Raw genomic sequence first — 12,547 nt, forward strand, 5'->3', positions numbered from 1 at the left:
TCTTCATCGGCTGAGATGATTGGGCCACGTGTTACGTATGCCTGAACACCGATTACCACGACGCGCAATTCTGACTAGTGTTGGGGATGGTTGGATAAAATTTAGGGGCGGCTAAACCAAAACGTGGCATCAGTGCTTGAAGTCACTAACCTGTGGTGTGAGCCATGTTGGTAGATGCAGACTACTTGTTTGGGGTCCGCATGGCTATCGTAACGAATGGTTGGAGACTGTGTGTGATATGGCTCAGAATCGATCACAATGACGTAGCTGTATACACTCTTTGTCTTCCCCTAGACTATGAGATTAAAATTGCTTGATATCTTTATTTCTACGAACTAATTCTTTCGACCTGTACTATACAATCTTTCCTTTATATATTACCACCAGTGAATCAACTACTTCTATGAATCGGGTGTCCATGTTGTTGCGCTATTCAGTAAAGTGTAGCAACTTAGACCGATTCATATATGTGCCTGGTCCTGTGTTGTAACTGACTGACTGTTTATTTAGTTGTGCTACACTATTCTGCAGCAATTTTGATGACTCTCCCAGTCTCCCAAATTGTACGAGTATTTCATGTATCTAAATGAATGGTTACTCTGGTTGTCAGGAGAAGCATCAGCCTCGTGACTTCCAAAGGAACTCAGTTTTCACCATAAGGCATCATAACTCTTTTAAATAAGAACTTTCTTACCCCTAGAGCTATGCTATAGTATGTAATTATTTCGTATTACAATGATTGCACTTATAGGATTTTGATAACTATTTGTGTATATCATCTTAATTGTGATTCATCCATTTATTTCGGTAAACTTAAGGATCTATATATAGATTTCAGTAATTTGATCGTTGATCTTAGACACTATTATTATTATTATCTTTGTCTAAATGTTTGAATATTTTCTAAAAAATCTAACTTTACCCAACAGCCTATGTTAAGCGGACAGTGATTTATTATATTCAATACAAATGATTCAGTATTTCACATTATGAATGTTCATAGCCCAATCAATCCATTCGTGCTTTCGCATTTAATCTTAACATTATCCATATCACTAATTCATTGTTGTACCCTAGTAGGATTGGCTTTAAATTCCTCATTTTTTATCTCACTAAAGTAATATGTATTCAGTGCTATCAGAATAAATGTAAACTATTTCAAAGGGATACACTGATCATACTAGCAAAGGTAATAGATACTGTAATTGTGTGAATGAAATGTGTTTGAAATCCACCACAGACTCTCTCTTTGAAGTAGTTGTCCAAACCATAAACTGATAACATGTTTATTGGTTGGGATATTTTAGTATAAGGATAAAAGAATTAATTTACCATCATATTCTTGCTAAAATGACCTTATTTCAGTTGTATGTCTCATTAATCAGTAGTACTACTATGCATTAGTCTTAGCTAGCACATATTCATCCTCTACTGATTATGTCACTATTTTTTTTATAGAATTGATGAAATATAGCTAGCAGTAGAATCCAGGACGGGCATTTCGTCTTATTTGCGACTCGACAACTGAGTGTACTTACATTTCAGAATTAATATTCGTTCCGGAATTCAAACCCCAGTATCTTTTACTTCAAACATTTAACACGTTATCCGCATACCTATTGAATTCAGAAATCCACTCACTCGTGTTACAGATATGAATTTCAATTCAATGTGTTTTTTTTTCCTTGAATTATTGTGTTATGGATGAAACTCTCGTTTTAGATCCCATTACTAACCAGCCACATTTCATTCATTATTATATAGATGTTTTAAAACGAACTTTATGTAGATCGTTATTATCCTCTTACACTAACAAAGAGTAATTACTTAAATAAGGTAAAATGAAGATGATAACAAACAAATGCCCTGGTACGGCCGAGATGATCTCATATACATACAACCACTACCAGGGAAGTCCTTCTGACTACATTCTCATGGCATCGCTGTTGTTTACGAAATTGAGGGGACGAAAAGTAAATGTCCGGTACTTTAACCAGGTTGGTGGGTATGGAATATCCACCTAGGGGAACTGGGAAACCCTGGCGTACTAACCAATCGTTGGTTACCGGCTCCATTGGTTTGTGGATCAGACCTTCAGGTAGAATGTTCCTATTTCGGTCCCCTACGAAAACCACCTTCGGTTTGGGCACCCGGGAAGTACCACAAGCCACACACAAATCAAGTGACTTGTGTGGCGCATATGTGTTCGGTGTCCCTTTTTACCAATATTTATGTGTTCAAATAAATAAATTCATAAGCATAATAAAAACTACATAGTAACATGGATGTATATTTTTAGCACGTGTGATAGGTTGAATCTTTAAAGAAACAACATTATTAAAACTGTAATCATCGGAAATTACTTAATCTTAAGTGTGTGAATAATCAAATACGAGAAGAGTGACAAAAACCAACTGAAGGGATAAAAAAAAATAATTAAGACCATTTACCATGACTTCCCTGACTAAAGTTGAGACATCAATCCATTCCTTATTTATTATGATTAATTGTTTAGTATCAGAAGGAGTTTTGTGGATATTATAGTAATTTTAATAGTTAAGATCATGAGTCAATTGAAGCTAGACTACCATGGAAAACCTGAAAGCACTGAATGGCCGTTTCCTCCTATTGTGAGACGACTCCTCAGTAGTACGCATCCACGATCCCGCTTCGGTGCAGGATTATTTTGTCACTAACTTATAGATTGTATCGGTGTTATGACCTTGCGTCTCCCAATTATTTTGTTTTTGCCAAAATCCCCGTCGCCAATTGTTATGACCTTGGATGTCTGACTTTTCGATCACACGACTTATCTACCAATCCGAATACGACTTATACGAATCTTCGCACTAGGCCAACCAATGACGTTCAACCGGTGTGGGCAGTTTAGTGTCCTTATTGGTCCTATGTCCTACGAGCCCTTCCGCTTGAGTCCAGAACAAGATACCAGCTTCCGAATCAGAGCAGATCGTTTATTTCAGGCATACTTAGTTTATATATCAATCACACAGACCTCAACGTACCATAAAATAGGAAATAATATTTGTACACAAATAAGCCCAAAAAGTGGCTGTGAATGAGGGAGGCAGTAGTTAATAAACTGAACATAACTTAAGAACCGTAAATCGTACAATAATAAATTATAGGTCAAAACAAAGCTTATCATAAAAGGAATATAAATATCCATAGTGTAATTGTTGAGTAGTTATACAATAAGAATATTTATAGAATATTAGTCCATGAATAGTCCTCGGAAGTTACCTGTAATTTAATCTCCACTCGGACATAACACCTCCCCTTTTTTTTTTGAAAATTCCAGCTTTAGATTCTGATTAAAAAAAGAATTATATGTGACTTTAAATTCCTCAACATTCTCCTCCTCCTCGAAATAATGTTGGGTCCTTATGGCTCCAAAATACAACTAGTAGGACTTTATTTAAACCATGTTTCTCGTATTGACTGGAGAATCCACTAAAAATGACTAGATGGTGATGAACGACCTTTGATCTGAGTTCATTATTTTCAAATTCATTATGAATCTCGTTAGCAGATAACGAGTCATTAAGAAAGTCAACGTCTAACAGAATTAAATTAGATTTTTGGCCATCATTCGACTCAGCTGACATATTTCCCTCATTGTTATAAGAAGTTTCATCAAAATCATATGCATTATTCTGAGAATCAATATCTGGCACACTGTCATTAGAAATGGGATAAGTTGACTCAATATAAAATTCTGTCTTCCGATGATTTTGAGTAACATCTGGTACAATTTGGTTCATCGTGTTGCTCCAGTTATTTTCTGAATACGAGTCACCATAGCTTTCTCGACTAATAGCACGTGGACCACAATTTTGTTCGAGCTGACGTTTATTTTCGCAGCTAGACAGTACCAGTAGTGTTTCATTTGATTCTGGACTCTGGGCATCATCTACAGGATCTGGCTCCTGATCATCTGGTATTGTCACAACTTCATGTGCATTTAGCACAATATTTTCCTGCTCTGAGCTGGACACGTTACCAATATTACGTTTCCCTTCTGGTATAGAGGGATTTGAATCCTGCACAGGATATGCTTCTGAAATGTCCATTACTGCACCATTATCTGCATGATACATAGATTTCTTATTTTCTGCTTGAATGCAAAGTCTGCCCAAAACTGTTATAAATAGCTCTTGTTGCAAGGCAAACATCTTCTGCTGGTGCTGTAATATTAACCGCAACTGTTCGAAAGAAATCGACATTTTTTTTTTGTCAATAATATTAGCTCCAAAAATCACCGGCAATTATACAGCTAATTTATTTCCAAAATCTGAGTCACCACTTGTATTATTATTATTTCTTTGTTGCCAAAATCCCCGTCGCCAATTGTTATGACCTTGGATGTCTGACTTTTCGATCACACGACTTATCTACCAATCCGAATACGACTTATACGAATCTTCGCACTAGGCCAACCAATGACGTTCAACCGGTGTGGGCAGTTTAGTGTCCTTATTGGTCCTATGTCCTACGAGCCCTTCCACTTGAGTCCAGAACAAGATACCAGCTTCCGAATCAGAGCAGATCGTTTATTTCAGGCATACTTAGTTTATATATCAATCACACAGACCTCAACGTACCATAAAATAGGAAATAACATTTGTACACAAATAAGCCCAAAAAGTGGCTGTGAATGAGGGAGGCAGTAGTTAATAAACTGAACATAACTTAAGAACCGTAAATCGTACAATAATAAATTATAGGTCAAAATAAAGCTTATCATAAAAGGAATATAAATATCCATAGTGTAATTGTTGAGTAGTTATACAATAAGAATATTTATAGAATATTAGTCCATGAATAGTCCTCGGAAGTTACCTGTAATTTAATCTCCACTCGGACATAACAATCGGCTGGTGGTTTTTAATTTTTTTTCGTATGTGTGCATAAATATAATTTTACATCAGAAGAAAGCGTAAATAGAATTCAATTAAAAAGAGTAGTTTTACTTGTATGCATGTTCGAAGTCACACAAATGGAATTTCCATTATACTCGCATTGTAAACTTTTAACAAACACTATCTACTGAGCGTTTTACCTAAAGGCATAATCCTCAAAACTGTAAGGGAGCATCCTGTTTGGGATGCTAGATCCCCAGAAATCGCTTGGTTAACTTCTTGTTTTTGTAATTTTATTTTAAAAATGTGAATTTCTCATTTTCGTGCGAAAAGTGCCCACTTTTACCTTCAGTTTGTATTTCCCACTTCCAAAGATCTTAAATTTCATTAGTTTGCTTCCTCTTTTAGCACTCTATTTTATAACGTTTTCTCAAGGACATTTTTGTATTATGTTGTGTGCTTATGGAATGTACATCCCCCCCGGCTGAATCCGGTCTTCTCACTCTAGTTAGCAGTGGAATAGCTTAGTCTATCATGTTGTTCTGTTACTGACCTTTGTTCCCTTTGCCAGTTTAGGTAATATTTTTGATTGAGATCATGAATCAATTGATGTTAGACCACCGTTGGAAACCTGGAAGCACTGGACGGCCGTTTCGTCCTAGTATGGGACTCTTCAACAGTGCGCATCCACGATCCCGCTCCCTGCGAGATTCGAACCCAGGACCTATCGGTTTCGCGCCAGGCGCTTAACCAACTAGACCACTGAGCCGGCATACAATGGTGTTAGTGTCTAACATCAACCAATCCACGAAATTGCGCGACCAACTTCCATTGTACTGAGGTAGATACCTGTCTCTACCCGACACGGATTAGCTCCACTGGTCACGGCTTCTCACTAAAACTCCGAGAATTCCCTCATCTATCTGAACGTAGCAGATCCACAGATGTATTCCATGATATTTACCAACTAAATAAGCTTTTTTATAGCGTTTTATCCTTCCAGGATTCTGGATACCTTATGAATAATTTATTTTAGAGCCGAGGTATTCCAACTCGGTATTCATCAATCCGGTTTAAGCGCTGAATATTCAATTTGGACGTTACATTTTTGAGTAAATTACTTGATCCTGTGATAAATCTCTGTTCAGTACTGACTATATACTAGAACATCTGAAAATCTTGTAGGTTAAAACGTTTCTACAAAATCATTATCAATATTTTTCTGTCCACTGTATACTCTGAGCTATTTTGATAAAATCTGTATACATTTTCTCTAAATAAATCTTTTACATCTGGTAGTTAGGCGAATAACAATAACAACTTTCTATACTGATTAATTATCAGACTCTTAAAAGTGACTAACTTTGAGAGGTAATTCCCTGAGTTCTGGCAAGAAATCTTGACCAGTGGAGTCTTAGATAAGACAAATATCATCGGTGATAACAGATAATGGTCACTCAATATTACGAGTTGACTAAAGTTAGAAATATAAACTATTGGATCTCGTCTAGACGATCTGAAGGTTAAACTCACATTTTGAGACCGGCAGGGCCCTAGGATCTATCCCTTACAGTGTCGTGAATGTATATTTTTGTGAAATCTCATACTACAATGAAATACGTAACAAGCACTGTTTGATTTTCACTAGTTTCCTAAATATAGTATCAATCTGTGATATAAAATCACCAAATAAACGTCAACATAACTGGTCATATCGGCGAGACTATAATTTATGGACAAACCAATCACGTATAAGATAACATGTCTCGAAATTTGGCGCGAAATTCACCGATCTATTTGTCTAACTAGAGTTTTGGCATTATAGCTAATGTCAGTTTATGATGAAAACCCTAAATCTTATTTCTAACCTTAATTATCAACTGTAAATCATAATTGTCGGGTGAAGTTAGGTATCTACCTCAGTACAATGGAAGATGGTCGCTCAGTTTCGTGGATTGCTTGAGATTAGACACTAACACCATTGAATGCCGACTCAATTGTTTAGAGGTTAAGCGTTCACGCGCCAGATTGAAGGCCCTGGGTCGGAATCCCGCGAGCGGGGTCGTGGATGCACACTGCTGAAGAGTTCCACAATAAGACAAAATGGCCGTCTAGTGCTTCTAGGTTTTCAATGATGGTCTAACATCAATCTGTTCATGATCTCAACCCTATACTGATAATTCTAATTCCTTACATAGGTTTATAACCCTCATTTGGTATTGGTTATTAGGTGAACACACTGTCAAGGTTAGTCTAGCATCACTTAAAGATCATCCAGATATTATAGTCTCATCGCTTTATCCAATATTTACATTTATCCTACTACTTAAAATGAATCTTTAGAAAAGCGACCAACATTCAAAGATAAAGATCATCATACATTAGTTTTGATTTTTATTTTTGTCATTAAAACAAAATCCAATTTATTTCATTTTACATAAGTTAGTTTTACTTGCATGGTTAATTTGAATGTCAAGGTTACACATGGCTTTTCTCTCTCCCCCCTCTCTCTCTTTGTGTGTGTGTGTGCGCACGCACGTCTACATGTAGATATTTGTATCTCCAGAAATATTTAGTTAACTCTTAATATCGATCAATAAATGGTGCGATAGTAACAACAGAAGGTTACACAGAATGACACCACCACCACCAACAACAACAAAAAAAAAACAATAATCGTAGTCATAATAGTGAAAATATTCAAATGGACATACATTGAAAGTGAGAAAAAAAATGTGAATATTTTGAAGAAAACATTATTTACTTTTTTTTCTATTCTCTTAGTAACTATCTCTTTGAAATTGTCGTCTTCTGCTTTCATATACAATATGAATTATTTTTTTAAAAAAATATTTTTATTTGCATTTTCTCGTTTACATCATAAAGTATGGACTATAGTTGTTATTATTATAATAGATTAGAAATTAAAGGATGTATTGAACAACTGTTTTCATTCTCTATATAGCTCTTGATACCGCCTCTTTTAAGAATTAGAAAAAGGAGAAGAAAGAAGAGAATATTGTTAATCAGTTGTTTTAAATAACATTCCAATTGTGATACACTTCATTATTTGTCAAATGATTAATTGTTTTATATACTTTTACATTTATGATCTTTACTATAGTTGTTAAATAAACATTCTTGTGGTGTGTTTGTGTTAGATATAATTTCTAAAAATGTTTTACAGTTTATCTTCAGTATTAGTATTATTTTGAAATGGTTAGATTGTATTTGGTACTAGGTTGTTATTTATATAAACATTTGTACGAGGAAGGGGGAGTCACTCCCCCAACCTTTCACCTAAATATCTGATCCACGAGGTAGTGGAGCAACGTCAATATGCACCATTGGTTTTGAATAAGGGCATTCCAAATCTTCTAGGTGGACCGTCCGTGTCCACCAATCCGGTGAAAGCTCCTAACGGATATTCACTTTTTGTGCTCTCAATTTCGTAAACAACAGTAATGTCACGAGAATGCAGTGAAGTAGAATTTCCCTAGTAGTGTCTGTATACGCGTGGCCATATCAGAAAGTTTCGAGAAGGAGAACTGACTCTCCCCACTCTCGACTGTACCAGGGCATTTGGGGGCACTAAAATTCGAAGTGACTGTTTAAGTGTATTTTGTGATCGTCGGTTGGATGGATTGAGCTTCCAGTATTGAGATTCAAATATTGTATCACTACCAATATATTATCCGCTAAACTTGTTCAACACGTGTGAAGTTATGTACATGTAAAAGCGTTTAAGTTTTACCGTTGTGTTAATATTAATGTGACAGCATTTTGATCAGTCTGAGCCATGTTGGGAGATGTAGTCTACTTGGTTGGGGTCCGCGTGACTATCGTAACCAATGGTTGAAGACTGTGCGTGACATGGTTGAGAATCGATCAGAATGGTGTAGGTGTATACACTTTCTGTCTTCCATTAAACTAAGAGATTAAAATCGCTTCTTTCTTCCTATACTATATCCTTATATGCAATCTTTCTTTTATATATTACCACCTCTGAATTAACTACTTTTATGAGTCGGGTGTCCATCTTGTTGTGTTAATGAGGTGTGGCAACTTAGACCGATGCATATATGTGCCTGGTCCTACATTATAGCTGATTGACTCTAGCTGGAACAAAATGCATATCCTAAATTCAATTGCTAACCTCAATACAATTTCACTAAAACTTATGCTTAAAGACAACGTCGGGATAATTCGGTCACGATGCTTGTTATACCGATAGAAGCTCATCAAAATACAATAATAATCATAATAATGAATGTCCATTTCATGTGTTGTATTTAACTTCATCCTTTTCATAGTTTTATTGAAAGAAATCTGTTTTTTTTTCTTGTTTTTGTTGTTGACAGGATAAAGACAATGTTTACTTATGTATGGAATATATGCCTGGTGGAGATTTATATTATTGGTTAGAGAAATATGATACATTTGATGAAACTATTGCACGATTTTATCTTGCAGAAACTGTACTTGCTCTTGAAGCATTACATGAATTAGGTTTTATTCATCGTGATTTAAAACCAGATAATATGTTATTAGATGCTGGTGGACATTTAAAATTAGCCGATTTTGGTTCTTGTGTACGTGTTGGTGAAGATGGTTATTATTATTGTACATCACCTATTGGTACACCAGATTATATTAGTCCGGAAATGTTAAGTTGTCAAGCAAAAGCTGGTAAAATTGGACCTGCTTGTGATTGGTGGGCTTTAGGTGTTATTGCATATGAAATGTTTTTTGGTGAACCAGCATTTTATGGACAATCATTAGTTGAAACATATAGTCGTATATTAGGTCATGAAAAATCATTACGTATACCAACTGATGCTGATCCAATTTCATCAGATACTGAATTATTTATTAAAGATTTATTAAAATCATCTACAACTCGTTTAGGTTCATTTGATTTATTAACAGATATTGAAATTAAATTAGCAAAAAATAATCGTGCTGTTGCTGCTGCTCAACAAGTTAAATCACATGCTTTCTTTAAATCAATACATTGGGAACAATTAAGATCAGAGAATGCACCAATTCAACCAGTTGTTAATTCAGAAACAGATACATCAAATATTAATTTTGATGAAAGAGATTTAAGTTCAGATAGTAGTAGCGGTGGTGGTATGAAATTACCTCATAGTGGTGGAGCATTTGCACCAGCACGTCCACAACCTCCAGCTTATTTTACTGGTAGTAATTTATCATTTGCTGGTTTTACATTTAATCGTTATCATCGTTATTTAGAAATGTTCTCACGTAATTTAAATAATCATAATACAACAGATCTAAAAACTAATAATCATCAACAAACTTTATTAAATGAAACATTAGAATGTCAAAAATTCACTGAACAAACATTAAATGAATTAAAACAATCTTATCAACATTTAGAATGTCAATCTATTAAAGATCAAATTACTTTAAAAGATCTAAATAGACGTTATATTGAATCACAAAATGAAATAGAACAATTAAAGAATATTAAAGTTGATTTAGATCATCAATTAAATGATGTTTATACACAATTAAGTAATATACAATATGAACGTGAATCTATACAAAATGAATTGAAAGAATTAGATCAACGTTATCAATCTATTAATATAAATTTAGATAATGAACGTCGTGATAATTCTATATTAAAAACTGAAAAAGAACAATTAGAATATCGTATTCATCAATTAGAACGTGAATTAAAACAAAAATCTATTGAATTAGATCAAATTAAATCAAAATTAATAATCACATCTCAATCGATCAATGATCCATCTACTACTACTAATACTACTACTCCTAGTAGTATACACCAAGATAAGCATGATCAAGATGGTATTATTACACAACAGAATGAAATGATTTATAATTTAAAAAATCAAAATATTAATTTACTTAAAGAGAATGAAGAAGTTCAAGAGAAATGTACAACATTAATGAATCTTGTTACAGAATTACGTTATAATTTAGAAGGACAAATTAAAGAATTAACTGAACAATTACATAATATACAAGAATTAAATAATAATCATTTAAATAAATATAAAGAAACTTATGAATTATTAGAACAATCTAAATTATCCGAAGAGAATATACGTCGTGATTTAATAGTAACTAAAGAAAATCTTGAAGTAACCATGACAACAAAACGTTCTATGGAAGAACAATTAATACAAAAAGAAGTGGAATTATCTATGACACGAATACGTTTACGTAATTTAGATACAAATCTAAATACATTACGTAATAGCTCGAATAATGAGATTTTACGTTTAAATAATTTATTAGATCGAAATATGAATGAAATAAATAGTTTATCAAAACAATTAGATGAAATGCGTAATCATTGTAGTACTATAGAAACAACAAATAATACACTTACTGAACGTATACAACAATTACAAAAAGATAAAGATATACAACAACGTAATTTAGATACATTAGTTGAAAAATTTTATAGTGAAATGAAATCTCGTACATTACAACCATCGGCAAAATCTAAACTCAATAATCCTCGTCATAATGATGATGAATATAAACAATTAGAAAAAAAATATAAAAATTTACAATCAACAAGTCATAAAGATATTCATAATTTACATAATACAATAGATCAATATAAAAAAGATTTAGCTGAACGTAATCAACATATAACACAATTAACTGAACAATATCAATTAATTTATAAAGAATTAATACAACAAAAACAATTAGAAAGAAATTTACGTACACGTTTAAATTATTATGTACAAATACAATCAATACCATCAATGATGAAACAATCTATGGATGATGATAATGATAAGGATCTAGATCATCATGATGATGATCCTAATACTCCTACTACTACTAGTACTAGTACTACTACAATGGATCAATCAATACAATCTCAGAATCCAACATTGATATTACCTAATAATAATAATAATATGACAATGGGTCCAATGTGTGGAATGAATACAAATATATTAAATATAATCTTAGAAGATATAGTTGATATTGATAGTAAAGGTCGGGGTAAAAATAAATTAATATGGTTACCGAAATATGTTGTATTAAAACGTTTCTCATTATTATTTTATACATCAAAAAGTGAATATGAATCAAATCCTTCATTAGCTGAAGAAATTCCATTATATCAGGTAAGTATGTTTCTCTTTTTTTTGTAAATTGTTTTACACAATTTGTTTATTTATGATGAGTAGTTTGCATGGTGACTAAATGCTCTTATATGGTCATGTTTATACAACCACTGCCGGGGGAAATGCTACACAATACCTCTTCTTATGGCGGAAGTGTTGTTTACGACATGGACAGGATGAAAAGCGAATGTCTAAAGCTTTAACCAAGTTGATGGATATGGAGGATCCATGTAGGGGAGTTGAAAAACCCTGATTCCTGAAAAGTCACTAACTTCTAGTCTGACCCATGTTAGTAGATGCAAACTAATTGGTTGGAATCCGTGTGACTATCGTAGCCAATGGCTGAAGAATCGATCAGAATGACGTAGGTGTATACACTATTTGTCTTCCTTTAAACTATGGGATTGAAATCACTAGATTTCTTTCTTTCTACGAACTAATTCTTTCTTCCTGTACTATATCCTTATTCCAATATTTCTTTTATATATTACCACCCCTGAATGAACTACTTTTATGAAT

The 12,547-nt window shown here is 33.7% G+C and overlaps 1 protein-coding gene across 2 annotated transcripts in view; it reads left to right on the forward strand.

Annotated features, from left to right (window-relative positions):
• The window catches only part of ROCK1_2 (CDC42 binding protein kinase), a 48,972-nt gene that overhangs the window by 14,796 nt on the left and 21,629 nt on the right, over nucleotides 1-12,547 (forward strand). Inside the window, exon 3 of one of the 2 annotated variants that reach the window (XM_051215315.1) lies at nucleotides 9,242-12,028. In XM_051215315.1, the coding sequence (XP_051068526.1) occupies nucleotides 9,242-12,028 (2,787 nt within the window). Of the gene's footprint in view, nucleotides 1-7,430; nucleotides 8,060-9,241; nucleotides 12,029-12,547 lie in introns of those variants that run through there. The other variant, XM_051215316.1, reaches the window with a different exon arrangement.

This window comes from Schistosoma haematobium, chromosome 2, assembly GCF_000699445.3.
Source record: "Schistosoma haematobium chromosome 2, whole genome shotgun sequence".
NCBI lineage: Eukaryota > Metazoa > Platyhelminthes > Trematoda > Strigeidida > Schistosomatidae > Schistosoma > Schistosoma haematobium.